Below are 24,910 nucleotides of genomic sequence, written 5' to 3' on the forward strand. Positions count from 1 at the left end.
CACGCCATTCTCCTGCCTCAGCCTCCTGAGTAGCTGGGACTACAGGCGCCGCCACCACGCCTGGCTATTTTTTTTTTTTTTTTTAGTAGAGATGGGATTTCACCGTGTTAGCCAGGATGGTCTCAATCTCCTGACCTCATGATCCACCCACTTCAGCCTCCCAAAGTGCTGGTATTACAGGCGTGAGCCACCGCGCCCAGCCCATCAGCCTGTTTTTCAGAAGGTCTGGTTATCAGCGTGTTTGCACGTCCCAGTAGAAGACAGACCTCTTCCATGAACAAATCAGTGCAAGTCATTGTTGCTGTTACTAGGAGAGTGTTCTTTCTGTGTATTTATGTGTGAGAGAAAAAGAGGAAGGAAAGGAGAAGGAAGAGGAGAGGGAAGGGAAATGCCAGGGGACAGGGAGAGACCGTCACTTCTTCACGTGTGTGTACCTATAGAGAGAGATTAGACTGATATGTTAATTTTGATATTTTTCAAAATTAAGTTCCTGTCTTTAATTTAATTGTGAAGACCACCAAATCAAATACCTGTTGTCTTTTACTTTATGTTTGTCCCTAACAGATATAGGTAGGTAGGTAGGTAGGTAGATAGATAGAGAGATATAGAGATATAGATATATAGTATCTGACTTTGAATGAACACATGCATCTCTATGCTCCCAATCAACAAATTAGCAGTTGCTTTCTTGACCTTTGAAAGGAAGCCACAGCACCACCATCTCTCATCCCCTCGGCAGCTGCCAGCCAGTTTTAAACCGCCATCTCTCTTTTCTGGATAAACAGCTTTCTCACTCTTCTCCCAGGTTCCATCTTTGCCTACACTGTCCTGTTTCCCATTCTCAGCCAGGTCATGTCACTTCTGTATCTGAAATGCTCCAACAGCTTTCCTTCTCTCATAAGTAAAAGCCAAAGTCCTGCTTATGACTACACCACGATCTGTCTCAAGCCCCAGCCCACAGCTGTTGCATCTTCTCCAGTCACTTTCCCTCTGTGCTCTGCTCTGCTGACACCAGCCATCTCGCTGCTCATTCAGCACCGGCCCATGCTCCTGCTTCGTGTGCTCTTGCCCGGTTTCCACATGGCACAAGCCTCTCAGATGTACACGGCTCACTTGCTGACTTGCTGTGGGTCTCTGCTCAAGGTGATCTAAAGGAGCAGCCCCCACTGGCTTGCCCTGTGGGGTTTAGTAACTCACCGCTGACGCCTCACAAGCAACTCCACTTCCATCCCTTTATCTTGTTCTTTCCCATCTTTTATAGCACACTTGTCACCAAACCCATCATAGGTTCAGGTGACTCTTCTATTTCCTAGAATGTTAGCTCCATCAGAGACAGGACTTGTCATATTTTCATAAATATTATAATGCCCAGGAGAGTGCCTGATACTCAGAGATGCTCAGTAGCTTTGTTAAGGAGATAAGCTAATTAATTAATGTTACTACTTAATTAATATCTGACACTGTGATAGATATTGGGGTGAAAAGATGCAAAATGCATATACTGTGTGCATCTGAGGGAGACAGAAAAAGAAACCGCTGATTGCAGCGGACTGAAGAGGGATATGCAGATGACAGTGAAGGAGGCAAACAATGGGGCCACTCGGCTGCCTCTGGGCATCAGTTACAAAGGCTTTTCTCACTCTCCTGGTCCAGCTTAATAACCCTTTTGTCCAAGCTCTCATAACATACACTCCTTGCTTCTCGGTAGATATTGCCACAATGGAGTATAATTAATGGAATATGTGGCTTTTTCTCTCTGCTAGACTGAAATCTCAGAAACCGTGACTGTCTTGGATACTTTTCTTAGCATGTGATGCATAGTGAATACTTGTCCAAGGTCTCATAATGTACCCTCCTTGCTTCTCCATAGATCTTGTCACAATGGATTCTAATTAATGGAATATGTGGCTTTTTCTCTCGGCTAGACTGAAATCTCAAAAACTGTGGCTGTCTTGTATACTTTTCTGTTCTTAGCACGTGATGCATAGTGAATACTCAATACATAGTCAATGAATGAATGAATGAATGAATGAGCTCGAAGGATATAAGGCGTGATGCATAGTGAATACTCAATACATAGTCAATGAATGAACGAATGAGCTCTAAGGATATAAGGCGTGATGCATAGTGAATACTCAATACATAGTCAATGAATGAATGAATGAGCTGTAAGGATATAAGGGTCTCTTTGGGTGAAGACCTAGGTAACAGTATACAGAGTATACTCTAAGCCTGGGTAACAGAGTATAAAGGTTCAGAAATGGTAGCATTTGAAGGAAAAAGAAATGAGAAGATTAAACTGATGAGGGAGATGGAAAGCACTTTATTAACTCCCAACCCAGTGCAAAAATATTGTATTTTTATATTGTTATGCAAAGGTTGTGAGACTAAGACAAAGTGGAAGATGAATCTGGAGGATGGATAAGGAAACCTCGTGGCAGCTGAAGGAGGGGGCGCTTAGTGCTAAAGTCTCCTTTTCCTGGGGTTACCAAGTAAATAAAAACAAATGAAAAATTGCAGGTTGCTGGAGAGATGAAATTACAGGGTTTCAAAATGTCTTAAGTACTGAAAAAGGCAATTTAGCCATCTAAAATGTCAAGCGTGAGTATCTGTGCTGTTTGCCTCACCTTTTGGGCGTCCCACGTTATGGAGCCTGATGCTTCATCAGCACGGAGCTCTAATTATAGACGATCAGGGACTTTGAGGGAAAGGCAGAATGCATTTGTGGAGCATCAGGAATCAGCTGCCGAAGTTACTGCGTTGTGTTGTTTAACTCAATTGTTGTTAAAAGTGGATATTTGAGAAACATTTTAATAATTTTGGCCATATAACATCTTTAGTTTTATCTTCTTTTTCATAAAATTTCAACAAATACATCTGAATTAATCTTTTTACCTCATCATTTATTGAATCATGTCTGTATTAAACATATGGCAGGTGTCAGGTACTCTGACAGAAGGGGATTAATTGCAAAAAGTAACAACATCTGTATCCCAGGCATTTGGTCTCATGAGGACAGTATAGAAGAAACCTTAGATTTAACTCTTTGCAAAAATAGTATGTTTATGAAGTAAAAACCAGTATTACATAGGCTTGGCTAAAATGTCTGGGGTTTTGTTATTACCTTTATTCAATGAGCAATTGAGAAGGAGCTCCCAATGGTAACTAAACCCTCAGCCTCAGACTATAGCCAAGTTTGGATGAAATATATTAGAAATAAGAAATACTCTTTCTTTGATCAATTGAATTCTAGATATAGGAATTTAAACAGTGGAATTCGTGTAGCTGTTAAAAATATTGAGCCGGCTGGGCGCGTTGACTCACGCTTGTAATCCTAACACTTTGGGAGGCCAAGGCGGGTGGATCATGAGGTCAGGAGATCGAGACCATCCTGGCTTACAAGGTGAAACCCGTCTCTACTAAAAATACAAAAAATTAGCTGGGTGTGATGGCAGGCGCCTGTAGTCCCAGCTACTCGGGAGGCTGAAGCAGGAGAATGGTGTGAACCCAGGAGGTGGAGCTTGCAGTGAGCTGGAGTGCCACTGCACTCAAGCCTGGGTGACAAAGCGAGACTCCATTTCCAAAGAGAAAATATATATATATTGAGCCATAATGTATCTGAAACTATGTCCAAAACATATTATACATGTCCAAAGCAGGTTACAGAATAGTGCATATAACACAATCGGATGTATGAGAGAGAGAGAGAGAGAGAGAGAGAATCCTTTTAATAGCCAGTGGAGGATCTTGAAGACCAGATAAGCAATTTTCAACAGTGACTCAGGTTGGGTAAAGGCGACAAGGTCTTTTAATTTTTTTCTGTTTCCTTTTACAAGTAACTTGAACATTTTAAATAAGAAACATGCGTGTTTCATATAATAAAACTAACATAAAACTAGTTAAGACTGTTTTTATTCAGATTTTAAATTTTGAATTATTTAATAATTTTGCTACTCAAACAAGAAAATGTGCTGCTCAAAACCGAGCTGCTTTTTATGCTTCACCATCAGTTTCTCTAAAGGCTTGGATGCTATAGGAAGCAGAGATAATTAGCAACTTACTACATAGAGGCGGTTCAACAGCCTAATTTTCAAACTCTAGCAGAAAATAATGTATTTTGCAGAGGCAGAATATCAGGATTCCAGAGAAAATGCCTAGAGAAATATCTTATTTTTTAAAAATATATAGTGTTAAAGAACAAAAATAGTTGGTGTGTGGAAGGTGCCCACCAGCGCCCCTGCCCACCCACCTGGACACTGGCCATTGAAATCCAAGCCTCCTTTCTGCTTTCCTAGAAGAAAAAGGGCAAGAGCTACAAGGGCAGACTCTAGCAAGAACATCGTTCACAGCAGAAGACAATGTCCCCTCTACCCACAGGGGTTTTCCACACGGGGCCCCCACTCCACATCCTCCAAGGACCTCACAGGGGCTGCTGCTGCATGTTCCTTGGAGGATGTGGAATGGGAGCCCCATGGAGGATGCAGCAGCAGGAAGCAGGAGGCAGGTGAGGGGCAGGGAAGAGAGCGGGCACAGCCAGGCGAGTTGGGTGATTCTGACGTCTGAGGTTGAGTACTGCAGGGTGCTGCCTGGCCCTGGCAAACAGGCAATGGAGGGGCCACGGACGGTGAACAAGAGACTCTTCACATAACCCCAGGTGCAATTCAAGATTCAAAATTCTGGCTGGATGTGGCTTTTTCAAATTCAATGTCTTTTGGGTCCTTGAGAACCATCACATTCATAATTGGAAAGTCCCTAGTTCAGAATTTTAGATCATTAGTGAAATCTCCAGCTACATCTTGGATGAGAATAATAACCTTGACCTGCCTGCGGGCGTATTTTTATCATGACTCCCTGCATGCTTGACTTAGAGGGCAAAAAGGCAACAGAAGAGCACGTTGTGATGATGCTTTAAATGCTACCAGAAACCCAGTGGATGAGTTTTCCATTTTTTAGGAATACACACAGGCCTGATTTGCTCCACATCAAACGATCTGTGAAAGGCCCCAGTGAAGTTAGTAGCTAGATTTTGTGTTTTGTTTTTATATCTTTGTAATAAGGATCCCAAATTATTAAGAATCAGAACCCTTTCCTGACAGGGTGAAGGCAGATAACAAGGCATTTTTCACAGACTTCTGATAGAATTGTAACTCCCCTAAGGAAACTTGCAGAAATCCACCTTCAAAGCCACTGATAACAAAATCTTTCCTAGAGAAACTAGAGGCTTGTAGCGAGAGAGGGTTTCCTTACTTATCAGCCTGAAACTCACCTACTTAGAAAGTCTTTCTTAAGCAATCTTAATAATTTCTATTACTCTCTAGATGTACCAAACTGCTAATGATTCCACAAATGGCTGTTTCCATTCCTCCTTGATATTGCTCAGGCTGTTTCTTACTTTGGGGAGCTCTACTGAGACAGGCTGGCAGCTCACCACTGTCCCCTCTTAGCTTTCTGCCTGTGTCATCCCCCAATTGTAGGTTGTTCTTCCAGAGGTGAGTTCTTGTTTATAATATCAGCCCTCTGGCTTAGCACAGCGCTGGGTGCATAGTAGTTCCTCAATGAAAATATAGGTTTAACTAACAGATATATGGATGTCTCACCCCAGGCTGCCTCCACTTGTTAAATGCCTCCTGATCCTTCAAGACTAGCTCCTGTGTTCCCATATCCAATTATCCAATTCCTGTCAGGCTGTTAGGTACCTTCTGCTGTGACTGCATAGAATGCTATGCATACCCTTTATCACAAACCTCACACTATCAAACAGCACTATTTCTTACGAGTAGTTACTGTGTAATTCACCTTCATATATACCTTGCCAAGTGCAGCTGGAATATCGTGTTGCCTAATAAAATCTAGAGAATTTAAAATACTGCAAACCAGTGCTGCTGATGAAGGAGATGGGTTTATACTCACTTAACAGGAAAACAGGTTTTTAGGATTTTCAAATTTCTGGATGTGGTTCAGTGTTTAGAGTCCGGTTCCATTGGCTGGAAGTCGTGGCTCTCTGCAGTACAAATAGAAATAATAAATATAATTCAACTCACCGCATTCTGCGTAGTTTATCTATGGCGAGATAACCTGGAATATAATATTTGCCAGAGGGAAGATCATGAAAAGCAAAAATAAGTATGTTCAAGATGACACTACAGTGAATATGATCCTTCAGTGTGATCTAGTGGCAGAGAAGTGGACGTGTATTTGCACAGATGCAAGCACAGGCTGAAAGGGCTGGTCTGCGGCATTGCTGTTGAATAAAAACGAGTGTATGGAAGTTCCAGAATGATGTTAGATTTTGAGAAATTGCAAAAAAAATTAAATTTGTTTTGCTACTGATATAAATTTATCTCTTTTGTCCCCCACTTTTCTTCTCTGTCACTCTTTCTGACTTTGTAGAAATGTTCTTTGAACTACTGAGAACTCATAAACATAGGACAAAAACATGGACTATATCTCATTCAAATTGTGCACCTCACATCGCTGCTTCTTCCCCCATAGCTGCTAAAAGTTCAGAGCTTTTTTTTTTTTTTAATTTACTTGTAGAACCGTGCCTGGCACATGACATTCACGAAGACAACCCTGGATCAAACTGGATGCTTTCCTAATAATTCTTTCTCTAGTCTCCTCTACCATGACTGCTCCGTAACCACTACAGAGAAGGGAAGGGGAAGCTCTCATTGTGAAACATGTAGACTTGTGAAAACTCATGTTAAAATAGACCCAACCCTCATTTTAAAAACTGGTGAAAGATAACTCTTATGTATGAACCACAGAATTTGATTTGAACCTTCAGACTTGATGTGTGATTTGTAAATATTTGTAATAATTTTCTGATTTACTGAGTGATAGATTTCAGGGTCATTCATGATATGTTCATTAGCCAATCAGAAGGGCCAGAAACCAGAAACCACCCCTTACACCAAGACAGAAAACACACACACACACACACACACACACACACATTTTAAGTTCAAAGTTCCCTTTTCTTGTCATTTGGTTCCTATGATTTTCAGTACTTTCAGATGAATCGGCAATGTGAATTGTGTTGAGTTTGTATATTAAGACATATTACCTTTGTTTAGAAAGTTACAAATGAGTGAAGGAGTGTAGTACAAGAGAAGTTGTGAACTGCTAATGCAGTGTTGAAAGGATTTGTTGACATGTTCTAACCACACAGTCAAAGGCTTGGACAGCCTTTGAGGAAGGACTTGCTCTCTCATCACCTTGTTCTCTCAGTTTGTCTTAGGAGGCAGAATGAGATATTTTAGTCACAGATTGGGATGCCAGAATGTAATATTTCAGAGTGAAACCAGTCTTGCTAAATGACAAACCAGAAGGATGGATAAAGTTTGGTGGAGTCCAGGAGGGATGACATTTTGGGGTTCTTATGTGGAATAAGTGGTATCGTTAATGCTTCCTCTGTTGATGGTGTTCTAAGTGGAAAGAAGACTGTCATCATGGTCCCCAAGTCTTCCATGACAGAGAAGAGTGACCAGGTTGGGAGAAGAGGTAGTACATAAGGATGGGGTAAATCTTAGAAAGAAGCACATCAGCGTAAGCATCCAGTGATTCCAGAAGAATCAACGATAAGCTCAGAAGATATCCAAACTTTTTTAGTGCTCTGTGGAAGAATAAGTTTCCCTACACTGGACGAGGCTGCAGGAGAGATGCTGTTTTCAGGGAGACTGACTTCCATTTAGGTTCTCTGGACATTTCCAGAAGTGGAAATTGAGCTGGGTTCCCATCATCCCGCGGAGGGGAGTAATCTGTGGCCATGCAGAAATCTAGGAGCTTAGTTGATTAAAGGGCTTGGTAATTCAGGGCAGGCATCACAGGTAGGTTACCCATATAGTCCCACAGGGCCTTCTGTTTAGAAAGGTACCATGCTTGTTATGCTTGGTTTCACCCTCTGTTATCACTGTCTTGAAATTGTCAATAATTTTAAAACTAGAAGCTGCGGATTTTCATTTTGCACTGGGTCCCACCTTAGCTAGCTCTTCTTGGCATTTCGAGTGGTAAATGAAGGTGACAGCAGGAGCTTGGGGACCTGGCTCCAGGCTGCAGGTGGAGGACCTGGCAGTGTCGGAGTTTTGCTGGGCATAATAGAATGTGGGTTCAGTCACTTTCTTGGTGCCATAAAGTGTCACCAGAAAGTGACTGATGTAAGGAAGAGCAACCTGAGTTGGGTGGAAGATTTCCTGACTTGAAGAAAATTCTTTCTAGGGAAATAGATTTACTACATAACAATATTATAAGAACGTTGTAACAGGAATGTTCCACCATCATACTCTTTTCAGACGAGAGTGACTAGAAGGTATTTATTGCTGTCAAATTATTATTCATAATCCTCTGAAATGTGATTCCCAAAATTATATCACTTGAGAGGGGCTGATACCACTTTCAATGCTGGATCTAATTAACTCTGTTTGATGAAACACAGTGAAAATCCAAGCTGCAGGTATCTGAATATAAATGTAGATTCCTGAGGTGCAGGTCAAGGATATCTTGACAGGCGCAGAAGGAGGAGGTCACATCTTTATTGATTATATGCTGAGCTATCACAAAGCTAAAGAGAGTAGAAAAGGAATTACTTGCATATGAATTTTCTAAAATGAACTGGATTGGGGCCTCACATTCTAACATCAATTATTGAACTTTCCTACTGTGCCACTCACCTTCTGTGTCCTTGCACCCAAACCTGAAGCTCCAGGGGATAGGGCCTCAGTTCATACGGTCAGTACACTGAGTCTAGTGATAGTTTTATTGCTACACATCACCAAGAACATCAGATACAGAAAGACCTTAGTTCAAAACCAAAATTATTCTATAAGAATTCACATTTGTCATTGCACCCATTGCTTACTTGAATCCTAATAATGATGTCTGCTAATACATTCCTCCATACTCTTCAGGGACCTCACACCGTGCTTGTTTGCTGTGGTGGTTGTACACTCTTGACACAACCTGATAATAGGGGATGGTATGAGTATTCAGTTAGTGTATCATGATTGTGAACCATAATTTGAACACCCATTTGTTTGGTGAAGTGAGAGATTAAATATTTTGCCTAATCTTTGAAGCTGTTTTTTTGTTTCTTTTTACATACTGAATTTTGAGATTTCTTTGTATATTCATGATAAATGTCTTTTAACAGATGGGTGTTTTGTGGATATTTTTTCTTAGATTATGGCTTGTCTTTTTATATACTGAGAAGTATTTTCTGAGGAATAGAGGATTTTTATTTTAATTAAATTCAATTTGCTAATATTTCCCTGATAGGCTGCATTTTTAGTCATCACTAAGATTTTCTGTTATGTTCTTTTTAGAACTTTTGTAACTTTTGGTTTTACATTTTTTGCAATTTCACATTATGAGTAATATTTGAATATAGGGCAAAATGTAGGTCAAAAGGATTTTTATACATGTGTGTATTGAATTATTTCAGTATAGTCGACTGAAAGAACATTCTTTCTTCACTGAATTGCCCTTGCCACTTTCTTAAAAATTAGTTGTCTGTACATGAATTGATCTATTTCTAAATTCTCTGTTGTGTTCATTGATTAATTTGATTTTATGCCAACACCACACTGCTTTGATTGCTATAACTTCATAATGAGACTTGAAATTAGGTAGCTTTAGTTCATGAATTTTGGGTTCCACCACCCTAAAGTTTTTTGGGGCAATTTTAGGTCCTTTGCATTAACTTATGAATTTTAGATTCAGCTTTTCAATATCTACCAAAAAACCCATCTGGAATTATGACACATTTGGATTGAATCTCCAGATCAATCTGGGAAGGGCTGGTTTCCTATCAATATTGTATCTGCTAACCTAAGAACACACTATAAATTTCCATTTATTTAGGTTTTAAAAAAATTTATCTCACTAATGTTTTGTTGATTTTGGTGTGCAGGTGTTACTGATGTTTTGTCAGATTTATCCCAAAGTATTTCAATATCCTTAAGGCTATTTTAATTTAAAAATTATTTTTCAAAGGCTTACCGCTAGCATATAGGAATATCTTTGTTTTGTTGTATAGTGATCTTCCGTCTTTCAACTTTGCTAACTTAGTTATTGGTTCTAATAACTTTGCATATTCCATTATATTTTCTACATAGATGATCATGTCATATGTGAATAATGGCAGTTTTAATTATTTCTTTTCAATCTAGATGAATGTATTTGCTTATTCCTTCCTTTCTGCCATGGCTGGAACTGCCAGTGGAATGTTGAAGGGAAGTGGTAAAAGTGAACACGCTTGTTGTCATCTTGGTTTCAGTGCAAAGTGTGGAGGGTTTCTTGGAGACAATTATTAGCTTTTGCTTTGTTATCCAGTCTAATACTCCCTGCCTTTTGTGTCATTTAGAATATGTACACTTATTTATATGGTTACTTACATGTTTAGGTTGAAATCTACCACCTTCCTTTTTTTTTTGGTACGTGTCCCATTTGTTTCTGTCTCCTCTTTTTCTGCCTTCTTTAGGTTTGAGTATTTTTCATGAATCAGTTTTATCTCTTTTGTGGTATTATGCACTGTGCATGTTATTTTCGTGTTGCTTTAGTATTTTTAGGATACATCTTTGACTTAACCCTCTCTCGTTTCAAGTGGCATCCTATCCATTCACATGTGCCATAAAAACATTCCTTACAGTATTATGTTTTCATTTCTCCCCTTCCAGCCTTTGTTTTGTTGCTGTAATATATTTTAGTCTGTATATATTATAAACCTCATACTCTGTAATGATTTTTAAACAATGATATTTTAAATAGACTAAATGAAAAAATATATATAACTCACACAGTCACAATTCTCAGTGCTCTTCGTTCTGACATAATCTTTTAAAAAGATATCCCACAGATCACTGATGCTCTGCCATTTAAAAAAAGTCATTTTTCTTTCCTTGTCATATTTTGTTTAATTTATGTTACTGCGTTGAAGTTCACTAATCTTTTCTTCTGAAATATCTAGTCTGCTGTTGATCCCATCTCAGCCATTAAAGGTCTCACCTCTGGAAGTTAAATTTGAGTCTTTTTAATATCTTTCATGTATGTACTTAACGTCTTCAATAGATCCCCTGACTTTTTGAACATAGGGAATATAGTTATAAATATGATTTTAACACCCAATTTGCTCATTCCAACAGGTGTATCACTTCTTGGTTTGTTTCCATGATCAATTTTTCTGTTCATTGTGGATACTATTTTCCTGCTGTTTTTGTATACTTGGCAATTTTTTTTTGTTGGATTCTAGACACAGTAAATTTTGCCTTGTTGGGTATTCAGTATTTTTGCAAATAATCTTGAACTCTTTGGGGGCTACTAAATTATTTGGAAACAATTTCATCTCTTCAGGGCCTGAATTTGAAATTTTTTAGTTGGGAACAGAGCAGCATTTAGTTTAGGATGCATATTTCCCTCCACTGAAGCAAAACACATCTAGTACTCCACCCAGTGCCCTGTCAGTTATGCAGTTTTCAGTATGGTTGGCAGGAACAGGCACCATTTCTTGTAATTTATGAGCCCTGAGTTCTCTTTCTTTTCAGGCAGTTCTTTGCCTGACCTTGGGCAGTTTCCTAGAGTGCATGTGCTGATCATTATTCAGCTGAGCACTTGAGGGAGGCATTCTTTAGAACTTTAAAGTTTTTCTCTATGCAGCTTTGTCCCCTCTGCTACTCTGCTCTGTGAAATGTAACCACCCTGGTCTCTCAAGACATTTCAAGAGCCAGCCTTGGTCAAGCTGGGTTTTTCTTCCTTTGCTGTACCTTGGGAACTCTCTCAAGGTAGGAGGCTGGAATGGTAGTGGGGCTTATCTTGTTTGCTGCCCATGATTCAGAGGTCATATATTTTGTTTTTCTTTTTTAATTGATTCAAGCAGGAAGGTACATCTGGTCCCTGTTACAGGGAAGCAAAAATTCTACAATGATTTGTTTTTAATGGTACTATCCAGTGAATTGGTGGGTAAATTTGTGTGACAGTGCTTCCAGTGGGATATTGATTGGCATTCCTTTGGGGCGGGAAATCTGTTCTATGCATATACATCACAGAAAAAGCATGTATCTCATAACCCAGAAATTTTGCTGACCTATTTAATAATAAGATTTTAAAAACTAATTGTACTGATATGCATTTGGCATTAATGTAACTTGTAGATGTAAATATGAAAAATACTCATAAGGCCGGGTGCAGTGGCTCTCACCTGTAATCCCAGCACTTTGGGAGGTCAAGGCAGGGGGATCACAAGGTCAAGAGATTGAGACCATCCTGGCCAACATGGTGAAACACTATCTCTACTAAAAATACAAAAATTAGCTGGGCGTGGTAGCATGCTTCTGTAGTCCCAGCTACTCAGGAGGCTGAGGCAGGAGAATTACTTGAACCTGGGAGGTAGAGGTTGCAGTGAGCCAAGATCACGCCACTGCACTCCAGCCTGGTGACAAAGCAAGACTCTTGTCTCAAAAAAAAAAAAAAAAAAAAAAAAGAAGAAAAATAAAAATACTCATAAAAGGACTGGATGATTTGAAGAGGTCAATGCAAATAAATATGTGGGACTTTTCCAAAATTAAAAATTCAAGATGGTAAAGGCAGAACATCAAAGTACAGGGCTCATTTATGCACAGTTGCATAGATTGTACACCCGTGATGCCAGCCCTGACCTATACATTCAATATTTACCTGAGTTTGAGCTATAGATAGTAAATTAAGTTGCTTGATGGTTTGATTTAGTAAATTATTGAACATATATAAAATGCAACAGTATAAAATCATTAAAATTCATTTTAGGAGACTCTTTAATTTCAACTGTTAACTTTTACACTATGACATGCTATGAAATGTGACTAGGGTGAAGGCTACAGATGGGAATGTTGAAGAATTAAGTTGCATGGATTCTAAAGGGCCTTGTCTATCTTGGATGCAATTAAATAGTTACACTTTATTCTTTTGGCAGTGACAAACTATGCATGTTTTAGAGTAGAAGGGTACTGTGATCAACTCTGTACTTTTAGGAAGATAATTATTACAAATGGTTCAAGTTTTATAAAAAAACAAAATCCTATTTACAAATGAAATAAAAACCAGTAAGTAAGTACTTTTTTTGACCTTCCTACTATCTACCCTGATTTTCTTCTTTCTGTCTGCTGTTCCTTGACCCAGTTCCCCAGAAGTCTTGCATATGTTCTTTTCCTTGTTGGTTAGCTGGGGAAATACATCTTTTCCCAGGTTAGCTTCAGTTCTCAACTCCCAAAATTGGCATTGAGTTTTTTTTTTTTTTAATCTATGGGCATTTGGAATAAGCCATATCACAGTTTGTAATAATTTGATATTTCCTTGTATTCTTTCTTTTAGTGTGCTCGGTATGATAATGCCTTCATTGCAGAAATTCTGATTGACAGAGGAGTCAACGTTAACCACCAGGATGAAGATTTCTGGACGCCCATGCACATTGCCTGTGCATGCGATAACCCTGATATTGTCCTGCTTCTTGTATTAGTAAGTAAAGCAATTCAGTTTACCATTTGAAGATCTGATGACATGTAAAAGGCTATATATTTAACTAATGATATTTTACAATATTTAATATTTTAGTTGAGAAAAAATCTGCATATGTTATGTATCCCTCTAGAACACAAGATAATTATAGACTAAGGTTGCGGGTCGTATAGTTTATAAAACAAATTGTGCAGATACTATGCCAAATGCAACTTCTCTTGCCTTTCCTTGGGGATTATATGCCTTGATACAAGTCAGTTTCAACTAAAATGGTTTGATAATTTTGTTTTTCAATTCATTCTCATTTTTAAATTTTTAGCCAAAGAGGCATAACATTATAAGGAGATATGGTTTATATTGAATCTTTTTTTTTCTTGGTTACATCTAGTAAAGAAGTGTCTACAATGTTTGTTTACATGAAAACGAGAACTTTAAATATAAAAAGCATTGGAGTTTGTTGTTTTGGTTGTTATTTTCAGTTAATCTTACATCCAGACATTGATCCTCACACATGCTTTATTTTGGAATAGTAATCTCTAGAAAGTATTTCGAGAAGCTATTTACAATTTTTAGAAAATACACTGGAATATATGAGTAAGAATGATTTGCTTTTATTTATTTAAAAAATTAACTTCTTAATGGCTTGCTATTATGCACCTGGATTTCACATTTTTTAATGTAAGCTCAAGATTTTACACAAAAGCAAACTAATGCTCAACTTGCCCTAAGCCAAAAGCAAACGATAGTTAAGAACTCAAGTTCATTGTCAGAAGTCCATTTTTTGTCACTGAGCCATGCTACCAGTATTAGTTTCCTGTGCCTGCCATACCATTAAGACATAGTTGATGGCTGTACACAAGCACAGTTGTAGAGGTTAGAAGTCTGAAGTCAAGGTGTGGACAGGGCCATGCTTCTGCTGTAGGCCCTAGTGATGAAACTTTTCTTGGTGCTTCCTAGTTATGGTGACCCCTGCAGTCCCTGATGTTGCTTAGATTATAGCAGCATCACTCCTGTCTCTGCCTCCATCAGCACATGACTTTCTTCTGTGTCACTGTATCCAAATCTCTCATGTTTTCCTTTCAGAAGACACCAGTCATAGGATTTAGGGCCCACCCTCAGGCAGATGGCCTCATTTAACTTGATTACAGCTCCAAAGACCTTATTCCCCAATAAGTTCACATCTACAGTACTAGGGAGCATAGCTTTTGGTGGAAAACATTTTAAATATACCATACTGCTCCTCTTCCCCCCTTTTTAAAATTATGAACGAAAATATTTTGCTGTGAAGAGGGACTGTCGTAATCTTGTATGAGGTGTAATTTTGTCCCGTTTTCTCTGATTTGTCCTTCAAGAATACGTACACTTCCTTTTTTTCAGTAGAAGCATATGTCACTAAAAATGTATGTCTTTCAAATTCTGGAAGATGGAGGGTATATTAATAAGGAAAGACAAAGGAAATAAAGATTATTTAGCTTGAAATATAAACTTTTAGAGGGCTAGTACTCTACATAAAAAGGCATGAAAAGCTGCCTGACTCATTTATAAAACAAGATTTGGGTTTTGTAGATACAGAGCCTACCTAAGAGGCACTAAACTGTCAGTTCACCATAAAGGCCATAGGATTTCCCCAGAATTGTGAAAAGCTATAAAATATAGTACAGAAAGGAACCAAGTCACCTCTCAAGTAATACTGTAACATGATCAAGTTTAGAAACCTTTAGAATGCTGACAACTCATAGAGTACTCGGGTTATTTAAGGAGGAACTAAGTTCATAGTACTTGTTTGATACATTTTTTGATAGTTCAACTAGCTGCTTTAATTATAAGAGAATGAGATAGAAAAGTTTGATTCATGACTTTCACAGTTTTTCTATGTTCTCATTTGTTTTTTTCTAAATACTAGTTTTAAGAAATCAGTAATTTTTTTCAAAGCCCATCCTTATTTCTTTTCTCTAATTATTATTAATTACATTAAGCCATGCCGAAAAACCTCTTTCTTCTGCATGCAAAATGGCCATACTTATTCTTACAAATGAATATTCATGTGGTTGTGCTTAAAATGTTAAAATCCTTCTTCCATTTCCTCAATGCAAATGTCTGGACACAGGCTTCAGTTTCTTGAGTTCAGACAGGTTTGTGAGATCTCAGTTTCACTGCCAGCCAGGATTCCCTTCCTCCATTCTGAATGTAGCAGTTTCTTATTTCTAATGGGAAAGAGCAAGAAGATCTGCCTTCTTTCTGTAATCTCTACTGAGTCTAGATCTTGGTATCTCACATGATACTCACAATTGAATATTGCAGAAACAGCCCTGAGTTGATGAACCAAATTATGACAAAAAAAGAAAAGAGTTAGATCTGAGTTACATTTCAAGCAAAATAGCTCATAAAATAACAGTGTAGTGACTCAGGTGCAATATCTATAACTACATGAAGTGACTCCCCTTTGGCATCTTGGAGACTGGTATCACAGATAGCATATGATAAGGTTTGGCTGTGTCCCCACTCCAATCTCATCTTGAATTGTAGTTCCCATAATCCCCACACATCATGGGAGGGGCCCGGTGGGAGGTAACTAAATCATGGACATGGTTTCCCCCATGCTATTCTTGTGATAGTAAGTTCTCATGAGATCCTGTGGTTTTATAAGGGGCTTTCTCCTTCACTGGGCTCTCATTATTTCTCCTGCTGCTCTATGAAGAGGTGCCTTCCGCCATGATTATAAGTTTCCTGAGGCCTCCCCAGCCATGTGGAACTGTGAGTACGTTAAACCTCTTTTCTTTATAAATTACCCAGTCTCGGGTGTTTCTTCATAGCAGCATGAGAACAGACTAATACAGCATAATTGTCAGAACTAGAATTTATAGTCTAGAGGTAGCAAAACACTTAGACTATCCTGAGCACAAGAAGGAGGCATGTTTATAACCAGAGCCAGGACTGGGGCAGGTCGCCAGGACTGGTATCTGGGATAACAACATAATTATAAGAATAAATTAGACATACTGGCAAGTTACTCAGACCTTTCCTGTGACTCCTTGTGTAACTGAGGTAATAGACATTAGCCTTCTTCATGTTGAGGCTAAGCAGCATCTTCCAAAGGAAATTTGATTTAAAAATGGCACCAATCCTGGTCTCCTAAATGAATGTTTAGAAAAAGGGGAACAATTTGGAGAAGTGTTATAGTGTCCTAACTAGGAATACCCTCACGTCATTGTCTGACCCAGCGCTAAGTTCATTAGGATGTGGAGAGTTCTAGACACTCCTTCTCTCTACTTTTATTTTATCTTCCTATTCTTTGATACATGCCCACATTTACTGTTAAGATTACCATTACATTATCTGTGTTCCTTGATATTTCATCCCATTATGAATATTGTACTTGTTTAAATAATGACGTATTTTTCTCTTTGTTCTTATGAGATACAGTTTCTGTAACTCCTATTTGTTCCCATGGCAACAACTCAATTGCAGTAATGACCAGTTGCCTTTAAAATAAACATCTCTTCTGCCTGGAACAATTCGATGTATATTCAGTAATTCTTTATCTAACTAACACCAGCTTCAGGTTCGGCATTTAATAAATAATTAGCTTCTAACAAGTCACAGAAGTAGTGCATGCATACATTGCTGTTTGTTAAAACAGTGCCTAGCACTTGATAGATGCTTAGTGTATGCTTGAATATCATCTCTCAAGCTAAGTATATGAATCAACAAATGAATGAATGAAAGCAGGCCAGTTTTTGTAACTCTCCCTGAAAAATATTGACAATATTAATTCATATGTAATAAAAGCTGTCATATAACCACATCCATCCTTTTACATATTCTAGACTTCTTTACCTCACGTGTTCTACGCTTATATTACAAGTGCTTGCTTTAGCACACAAATTATCTCAATATCTGATGAGTTTGCTTTTCCTTACCGAACAGAATTGAGGGAGAAAAAAACTAGTTGTATTTCATGGATGATCATAGAGTTAATCTATAATTTTCAAATTATTAGCAATATTTTCATGGCTCAGCAGTGCCGTTTCTCACAATGTAGAATAATCCAACGTAATATACAAAGGAATATATCTGTTAGTTGCCCTCATTCAATGACTTCTACTAACCGATCATCATCTTCATTCACTTAACTAATAAATATGAGTGATCACCAATTATATATGAACATAAGGCCTGCCCTAAGGGAAATTACAGCTTGTTTATTCATTCCTTCATTTACTAAATATTTATTGAATGATTGTTATGTTTTAGATGCTGCATGGCAAATGAGAAGATATACTCTACAGTAGTGGTGAAAACAAACAATGCCATTAATCAAATGAACCCCTGGGAAATTTGATTAATGGATTAAGCAAATCTGAGTAGCTGTATTCATACCATGTTACAGCCAGCCTAAGTATCCATCCACAGAAGCAATTTACTCTAAATAAATGTTGATAAAATATGTTGTCACAAAAATTCTAATTACTGTAAAAATACATTCCTGCCAATAACCTCAAAAGAGAAATGTATTTTACTTGCCAGACGAAATGCTACTGTCCAGTGTTGAAGGCTGCATGCTCCATCTTCTTTCCATTTTCCAGGGCTAGATGATGGACCAGAGAGACTGCGCAGGACTGATTCATGTATTAAATCTGTGGTAGCCGTCTGTGTGTACTCAAGGGAGTCAGCAGTGAGCACAGGCAGGAAAAGCCCTGCCTTTTAGAACTTACATTCTATTAAGGAAAAGCAGATGAAACACATAAATGACTCAAATTTATAGTATATCAACTAGTAAGAGGTTTTGGAAAGGTCAGGAAGAAAGGAACAGAGTATTAAGGATGGCCCAATGAAAAAGGTGACGTATGAGCCGGGAGCTACGTTGATACGTGGGTGCAAGTGTGCCGGCCACAGGGGATGGTACGTAGAAAGCTATGTAGCAGGGTCTATGTGTTGGAGGGACAGCAAGGAGACCAGCACAGCTGCAGTGAAGTGACAGGGGGTCGGGGGATAGAGGAACTCAGAAGGGCAGGGTGAGGTCAAGCCTTTGCAAGGACTTGAGAGTCTGTTTTTACCCTAGGTGATTAGGGAAGCCTTGGGGAGAAGGAGGTGAGGAAAGAAGTGATGTGATGGCTTAGGTTTAAGAGGATCACATTTGCTGCTCTGTTGAAATTCTACAACTGAGAAGAACAGGGAACATTTAGGTATCTATTGTCCAGACTACAAGTGGTGGAGGTGGCAAGAAGTGCCATCTGGATATACAGGATTTTGAAGGCAGAGTTGTCCATATTTTGTGTGATTGGATTTCGTGTGGAGAGAAAGAATAGGAGTCACAGATGACTTCCACTTTTTTGGCCTGAAACCTGGAAAGTTGACATTGTGATTTTTGTTTGCTGAGATAGAGAAGGTTAGAATAGAGGGAATGGCGGAAGATTGGGTTTAAAAATGAATGAAAGATATATTCAAGCCACATTGTTCAAGTTATCCAGGAAGTCATCTATAAAAATAATTTTATTGATGTGTGAGGTGATTTATTGTGAGTTGCTAAGGAGAGAGGTGTGAATGTGTGTGGAGAGGGGGCATCGTCTACTTAACAGCACTAGAACAGTGCTACTTGAGCCACAGATGTGCTTTGTTTTGGAGGAGGCTTAGCTACTGTGAACGAAAACTCTAGCAGATACTAACAATTAACTTTTATGTAGCCCTCCCTATGCAGCAGGCATTTTTCGCATGCTTTACAATTAGTAACTTCCTTGATTATCACCGAATTCTATTACGAAGGTGTCAGCGTTTTCTGCTTTATGTAGCTGAGGCTACTGATTCAGAAACGAGGAAAATCTACATGCTGAAGGCCAGATAGTATTAGTCATAGAGGCAAGATTTGATCCCATAAAGGCAGCGTCAGAACTTGGACGCCTGACCACTCTGATCTGGTGCTATATTGCTTATAATTCATTCAGAGCTAAGAGTCCCTAAGTGGGCTAATAATATCATGATTTTCACTGGAATATTATTATACATTTATTTTTAAAACGCAGCTTTTTAACTTGATTATTTAAAATTGGGAAAGAATATTAAGAAATATTACAGAGTAGAAGGCCAGGCATGGTGACTCACGCTTGTAATCCCAGCACTTTGGGAGGCCGAGGTGGGCAGATCACGAGGTCAGGAGATCGAGACCATCCACCATCCTGGCAACATGGTGAAATTCCATCTCTACTAAAAATACAAAAAATTAGCTGGGCATGGTGGCAGGCACCTGTAGTCCCAGCTACTCGGGAGGCTGAGGCAGGAGAATGACATGAACCTGGGAGGCAGAGCTTGCAGTGAGCCAAGATCGTGCCACTGTACTCCAGCCTGGGCTACAGAGCGAGACTCCATCTCACAAAACAAACAAACAAACAAACATAAATCACAGAGTAGATTCTCCTTATTTAAGGTAGTTATAGAGTCATTATGAACACAGAGTTAGCAACTACTGAGCTTCCCTCCTAGAGGAAATACAAAGTTAGGTTCCTTCAAATCCCTGGTTACAATATTTTCATAAACAGAGCAGCATATCACCAAATTTTTTGTGTCTGTTTGCAGGCACCTTATTTAATATATAATATTGCTTCTTTAACATTGAACTAATTAAGTGAGTGCTGCAACTCACTCCAAATAAAGACTAACAGGTGTAGTTTCTTCATGAAAGCAGATCAAAGCCTTCTCAGTTAGGAACACTGGATAGCACTTCAGCAGTACACTTGGGGGCCACCTTTAAAAGCTCAAAAATGTGGAAAAAAATGGCACTACAAAGACCACAAAAAGGATACTTGTTCGTTCTGTGAGAACTGAAACAACAGTCAGTTTTTTAACTTCAAAAAAGGAGTATTATTTGATCTCAGCTGTGAATGTGAACCTTGGCTGACTAAAATTTCTCATCATTCTGTTCAGGTTTACAAATTATCACAAGAGTGCCATGAGAAATTATTTTGGGGTTACAAATAAATATTACCAAGTAAGTATATCTGCAAATATGGAATGCACGAAGAATGAGAATCAACTGTACTTATTATTAAACAAAACTATTGACACTTTTCTGAGTTTTAACTATGAAATAGAAGTCATTGAAGCCCAATATACTTTAGGAATTGGAGTGAGCTAAAAAGTGATGGGTTTCTACATTTTCACAATTTGAGCAAAAGAGGGCCTCATAATTTACATCATATTGTTGAAAAGGGTTTTGCAGATTCCTAGCTATAGTATCTCATTGGGTATGAATAGTGCTTCTGTGTCATAAGCAATAAACTTATAATCCTTATTGTTTCCTTATCTGTTTGTTTTTGAGACGAAATCTTACTTTGTTGCTAAGCTGGAATGCAGTGGCATGATCTTGGCTTACTGCAACCTCCGTCCCCTGGGTACAAGCAATTTTTGTGTCTCAGCTGCCTAAAGAGCTGGGACTACAGGCGCATGCCACCACACCCAGCTAATTTTTTGTATTTTTAGTAGAGATGGGTTTTCACCATGTTGGCCAGCCTGGTCTTGAACTCCTGACCTCACGTGACCCAGCCAACTCAGCCTCCCAAAGTGCTGGGATTACAGATATCCACCACCACGCTCAGCCCTAATCCTTATTGTTATATAAAATCTAATATCAGAGAGATTGGCAGTGGTGTGAAATCCCAAATACAAATGTTTTGGCTCCCCCAAAACAATATTTTAATGCATGATAATTTTTATATGTACTTGGTTATATGATTATATATTATAATTATATACAATTTGTCCACTAAGAACTTTTGCATTTACATTTTTATTATTTGAGCATCTCAAATATATAATTTTTTATTTTACAGTTTATATAATTTAATTTTAAAAATGTTTTCTAACTTGTACCACATCCAAGCACCAATGTTCTATAACTCAAATGTGTTTTTCTAGCTTAAAAAAAAAATTCCAAGGTATTTTACTTATTCTCAGATTGAGAAGCCTTTTTGTTACTCAAGATTAAATTCACAAAGCTGAAAGTTATTTATTCTCTTAAAAATCTTGACTTCATGTTTATTTCAACATGTGCATATTTATATGTATTAATTTCTAAGATGTTGAAATAATACAGCTATGTCCTGAGTTAAATGCTTGTAAAATACTTTCAGAATCTGCTCAGTCACTTGCTTGCTGAGACAGGAACAATGGATTTTTCTTTGCTATTTTGGATCATGTGGTTTTTAGAGGGAATGGTCTCTGAATAGCATTGCTCAATTCTCACTTCTTCTCTGATACGATTTTAGATAAAAGGTTTCCATTTTGTCTTCAGCATGCGAGATCTAAATTTTCACATTTAATTTTATAAAGTGGCCACAGTTGCTAAGCTATACAGTTAGCAATTCTAAAGCTGTGACAAATATGCACATTTTAATAGGTGCATTTCAAACCATAAGAAACAAAATACTTTTATGTTGGTATTAATTACTTTAAAGCGGTATTAATTTCTTTAAATTGCATAAACCACCTTATGATGCTTGTATTTAGGAAAATGGTCACCAATGTTACTCATCTCAGGCTTTTACCTTTTTCTTATTGAAAAATTTGGGGTGGAAGTCATTTGATACTTCATGTGTCTTGGAATCATTCACTAAATTTTACTATAAAGAATATCCATCATACATACTTTCAAGAAATTGATACTAGAGAACTAAAGGACAAAATATTATTTTAAGTAGTTTTGATTTTGAAAAGGGTGATAGGGAATATCAGATTGCTGAATTCTTACTATTACATACAAGGAGGAGCTCTTTAAAGATTTTTTTACTGCTTGAAATCAGAAGTTGTAGGAGGAAATATTAGCCAATGTATAGTCATTTGCTGAGTGAGGCTCGGAGTGACGTTATCACTCTTTTACTTTAGTAACAATGGATTGATTACTGGAAATTGCAGGGAACATTTTCTTAATCCTCGGCCTTTTGTGTTTGAACATCTGATATTAGTAACATCTTTGCCTGTAGGGTGGAGTGTGCCTCGTTCTGTAAGTAATGGACAAGGTGGAACTAGATCATTTTAATGGGTGCTGCAGGCAACTGCTGGAACCAAAGCGTTCTGTCATAGCTGAAACAGTAAACATTTCACAGACATATGGCTTACATTATATGAGGTGGCTTACATCGATAGATCAAAATCCAATCATTCCAAAATTTGACTAATTATTGTTTAGACAGTTCCTAGGTTAAATACTACTACATAAAATTGTTTACAGTTTGGTTATAAATTGCCCTTTTCATCACTTCAATTTCTTACATATCAATGCACAAGCTGCCCTTGCTCTTGTCAGGTGATACCCCTTTGTAGAAAATAAGTATACATTTAAATTGTTCAAGGTAAGTCTAACTTTCCTATTGGAACTGTGGTAGAAAATCCTGGCCAAGCAACTGAATACCAACTTTTCATGTAAATGACCACTCATACAATATTTAATCTCTTTCTCATCAATTGATCTTGCCTTTGACTGCACTGAGAAAATTGAAGTCTTCAGGCTTGAATGCCTTCAACTTCCTACTAACAAACGATTGATTTTTTTTCCTATTTATTTGCTGCCTTTTTTCCATCCTTAAAGAGGTGTTCATTCTCCTTTTAAGCTAAGTCTTTTCACATACTTGTTAAATTCTACTCATAGTCACCTCTCCAAGGATTTCTCCTTGTTCCTCCCTTGTTTTCAGTCATTCTATTAGCCTTTTCCTTTAAATTCATATTTATGTCCCAGTATCTTTCATTAAGTTAAAAAAAGAAAAAATAATCAAACTTGTTTCTTTAGTTGTGCTTTATTGTTCCTCTCACGTTTACACTGAAGCTTCTCTGAAGAACAGTGTGGTTCTGCTGACCCCAGTTAGCAGCTCCCAGACAGTTCTCAATCCAGACAATCTGAGTTAAGCCCACTGGAACCTTTCAAATGACCTTGGCCATGGACACTTTTGATACTATTGTGGTGAAATCAGTGAATGCATTTTCATTTCATTGATTATCCTACTTCATGTATCTCACTTGATCTTAAGGCAAGTTGACCATAGAAGGAAACTGGGCAAACGTCCCATTTTTTACCCACATTCATATATTTTGGCATGAATAGTAAAAATTTGGAAGAGGCTATTCAGTCTCCTATGCTGTTAGTGGCCGTTGAAGACAAAGAGCCTTTTGGTTTTTAGTTTTTGATTTTATAAATCTGCTGCTACTTAAACTTTACCATCACTAAAATCTATGGTGGAAAATTATTCTATCTATCATAAAAATGCTTACTTAATATTAACAGTGATTAGAACCATAATATTAGATTTTAGAAGATAAGCAATAAAGTGTCACTGAAAAAACCAAATCTGTAAGTTTTCTAATTTCAAATCAGCTTCTAATTGTCACTCCTGTCTTAACAACAAGAACAAATCTGAACTGATTGAAAATCGGTGACGTTTGTTGGACCTATCAGAGTACTAAGTTTGTAAGAAAAAGTCTATCAGCTCTAAAATCTGAGGGGATGCAGATGGTCTGGAGCGGAAGCACAGGAGCCATATACTGGTAGGAATATTTAAATGGCAATGTCTTGACTTGCCGGAGGCTGAGTGCAGACTAGTATGGAGTGAGGAAACCCTGGGGGCCACAGTCTTAGGGGGCGCCACATTTTCATGGGTTTTACCTCCAGGTAAAACGATAGAGTTTCTCACAAGGAACCCACCAGGTTCCCACAAGGAAGATCTGAGAGAGGTCCTTTTTATGGATAAAATCCTTTTATCCATAAAACAGATGTTTTGCAGAGAAGTACCTGGAAGCACAAAATAAAGAGAGAGACAAAAACAAAGAAATATTGGAAGCCTCTGGCTCCTAGTGTTACAGCAGACATTAAACACAGCCCAGCTACTAGCCAGCTCAAAATAGACTCTCACTTCCTAGACCTAATGACCTCAGTTAGTAATACCTAATATCTGGCTTTCAAAGAAAAATTAAAAGACATGTCAAAAGACAAGGAAAACACAGTTTGAAGATATTAAAAAAAAGCATCAGAACCAGTCACAGATATGACACAGATATTAAAATTATCAGACAGGAGATTTAAAATAACTATTATTAATATGCAGAGGATACTAATGAGAAAAAGTAGACAACTTACAAAACAGATGAACAATGTAAGCAAAGAGATGGAAACTCTACTAAAGAAACCGAAGGAAACTCTATGAATCAAAAGCACTGCAACAAAAATGAAGAATGCCTTTGATGGGCCCCTTAGTAGACTGGACGTAGGTGAGGAACAGCGAGCCACCTCTGACGGCCAACAGGACTTTCTAAACTGAAATGCAAAAAGAACACGGTGACAGGGAACAACAGAACTGTGCAGTAATTTGAAAAGGTTTGACATGTGTAATGGGAGTACTAGAAGAGAGAGTAAGTATACACTTTGATAGAAGAAATAAGATGTAGTATT

At 38.0% G+C, this 24,910-nt stretch overlaps 1 protein-coding gene across 4 annotated transcripts in view; it reads left to right on the plus strand.

Moving 5' to 3' along the window:
- MYO16 (myosin XVI) overlaps nt 1-24,910 on the plus strand; it is a 702,722-nt gene that overhangs the window by 216,672 nt on the left and 461,140 nt on the right. For all 4 annotated transcript variants that reach the window (XM_073014491.1, XM_073014490.1, XM_007960876.3 and 1 more), the window contains exon 4: nt 13,339-13,482. In XM_073014491.1, the coding sequence (XP_072870592.1) occupies nt 13,339-13,482 (144 nt within the window). The remainder of the gene's footprint in view (nt 1-13,338; nt 13,483-24,910) is intronic.

Source organism: Chlorocebus sabaeus, chromosome 3 (genome assembly GCF_047675955.1).
Source record: "Chlorocebus sabaeus isolate Y175 chromosome 3, mChlSab1.0.hap1, whole genome shotgun sequence".
In the NCBI taxonomy this organism is placed as follows: domain Eukaryota; kingdom Metazoa; phylum Chordata; class Mammalia; order Primates; family Cercopithecidae; genus Chlorocebus; species Chlorocebus sabaeus.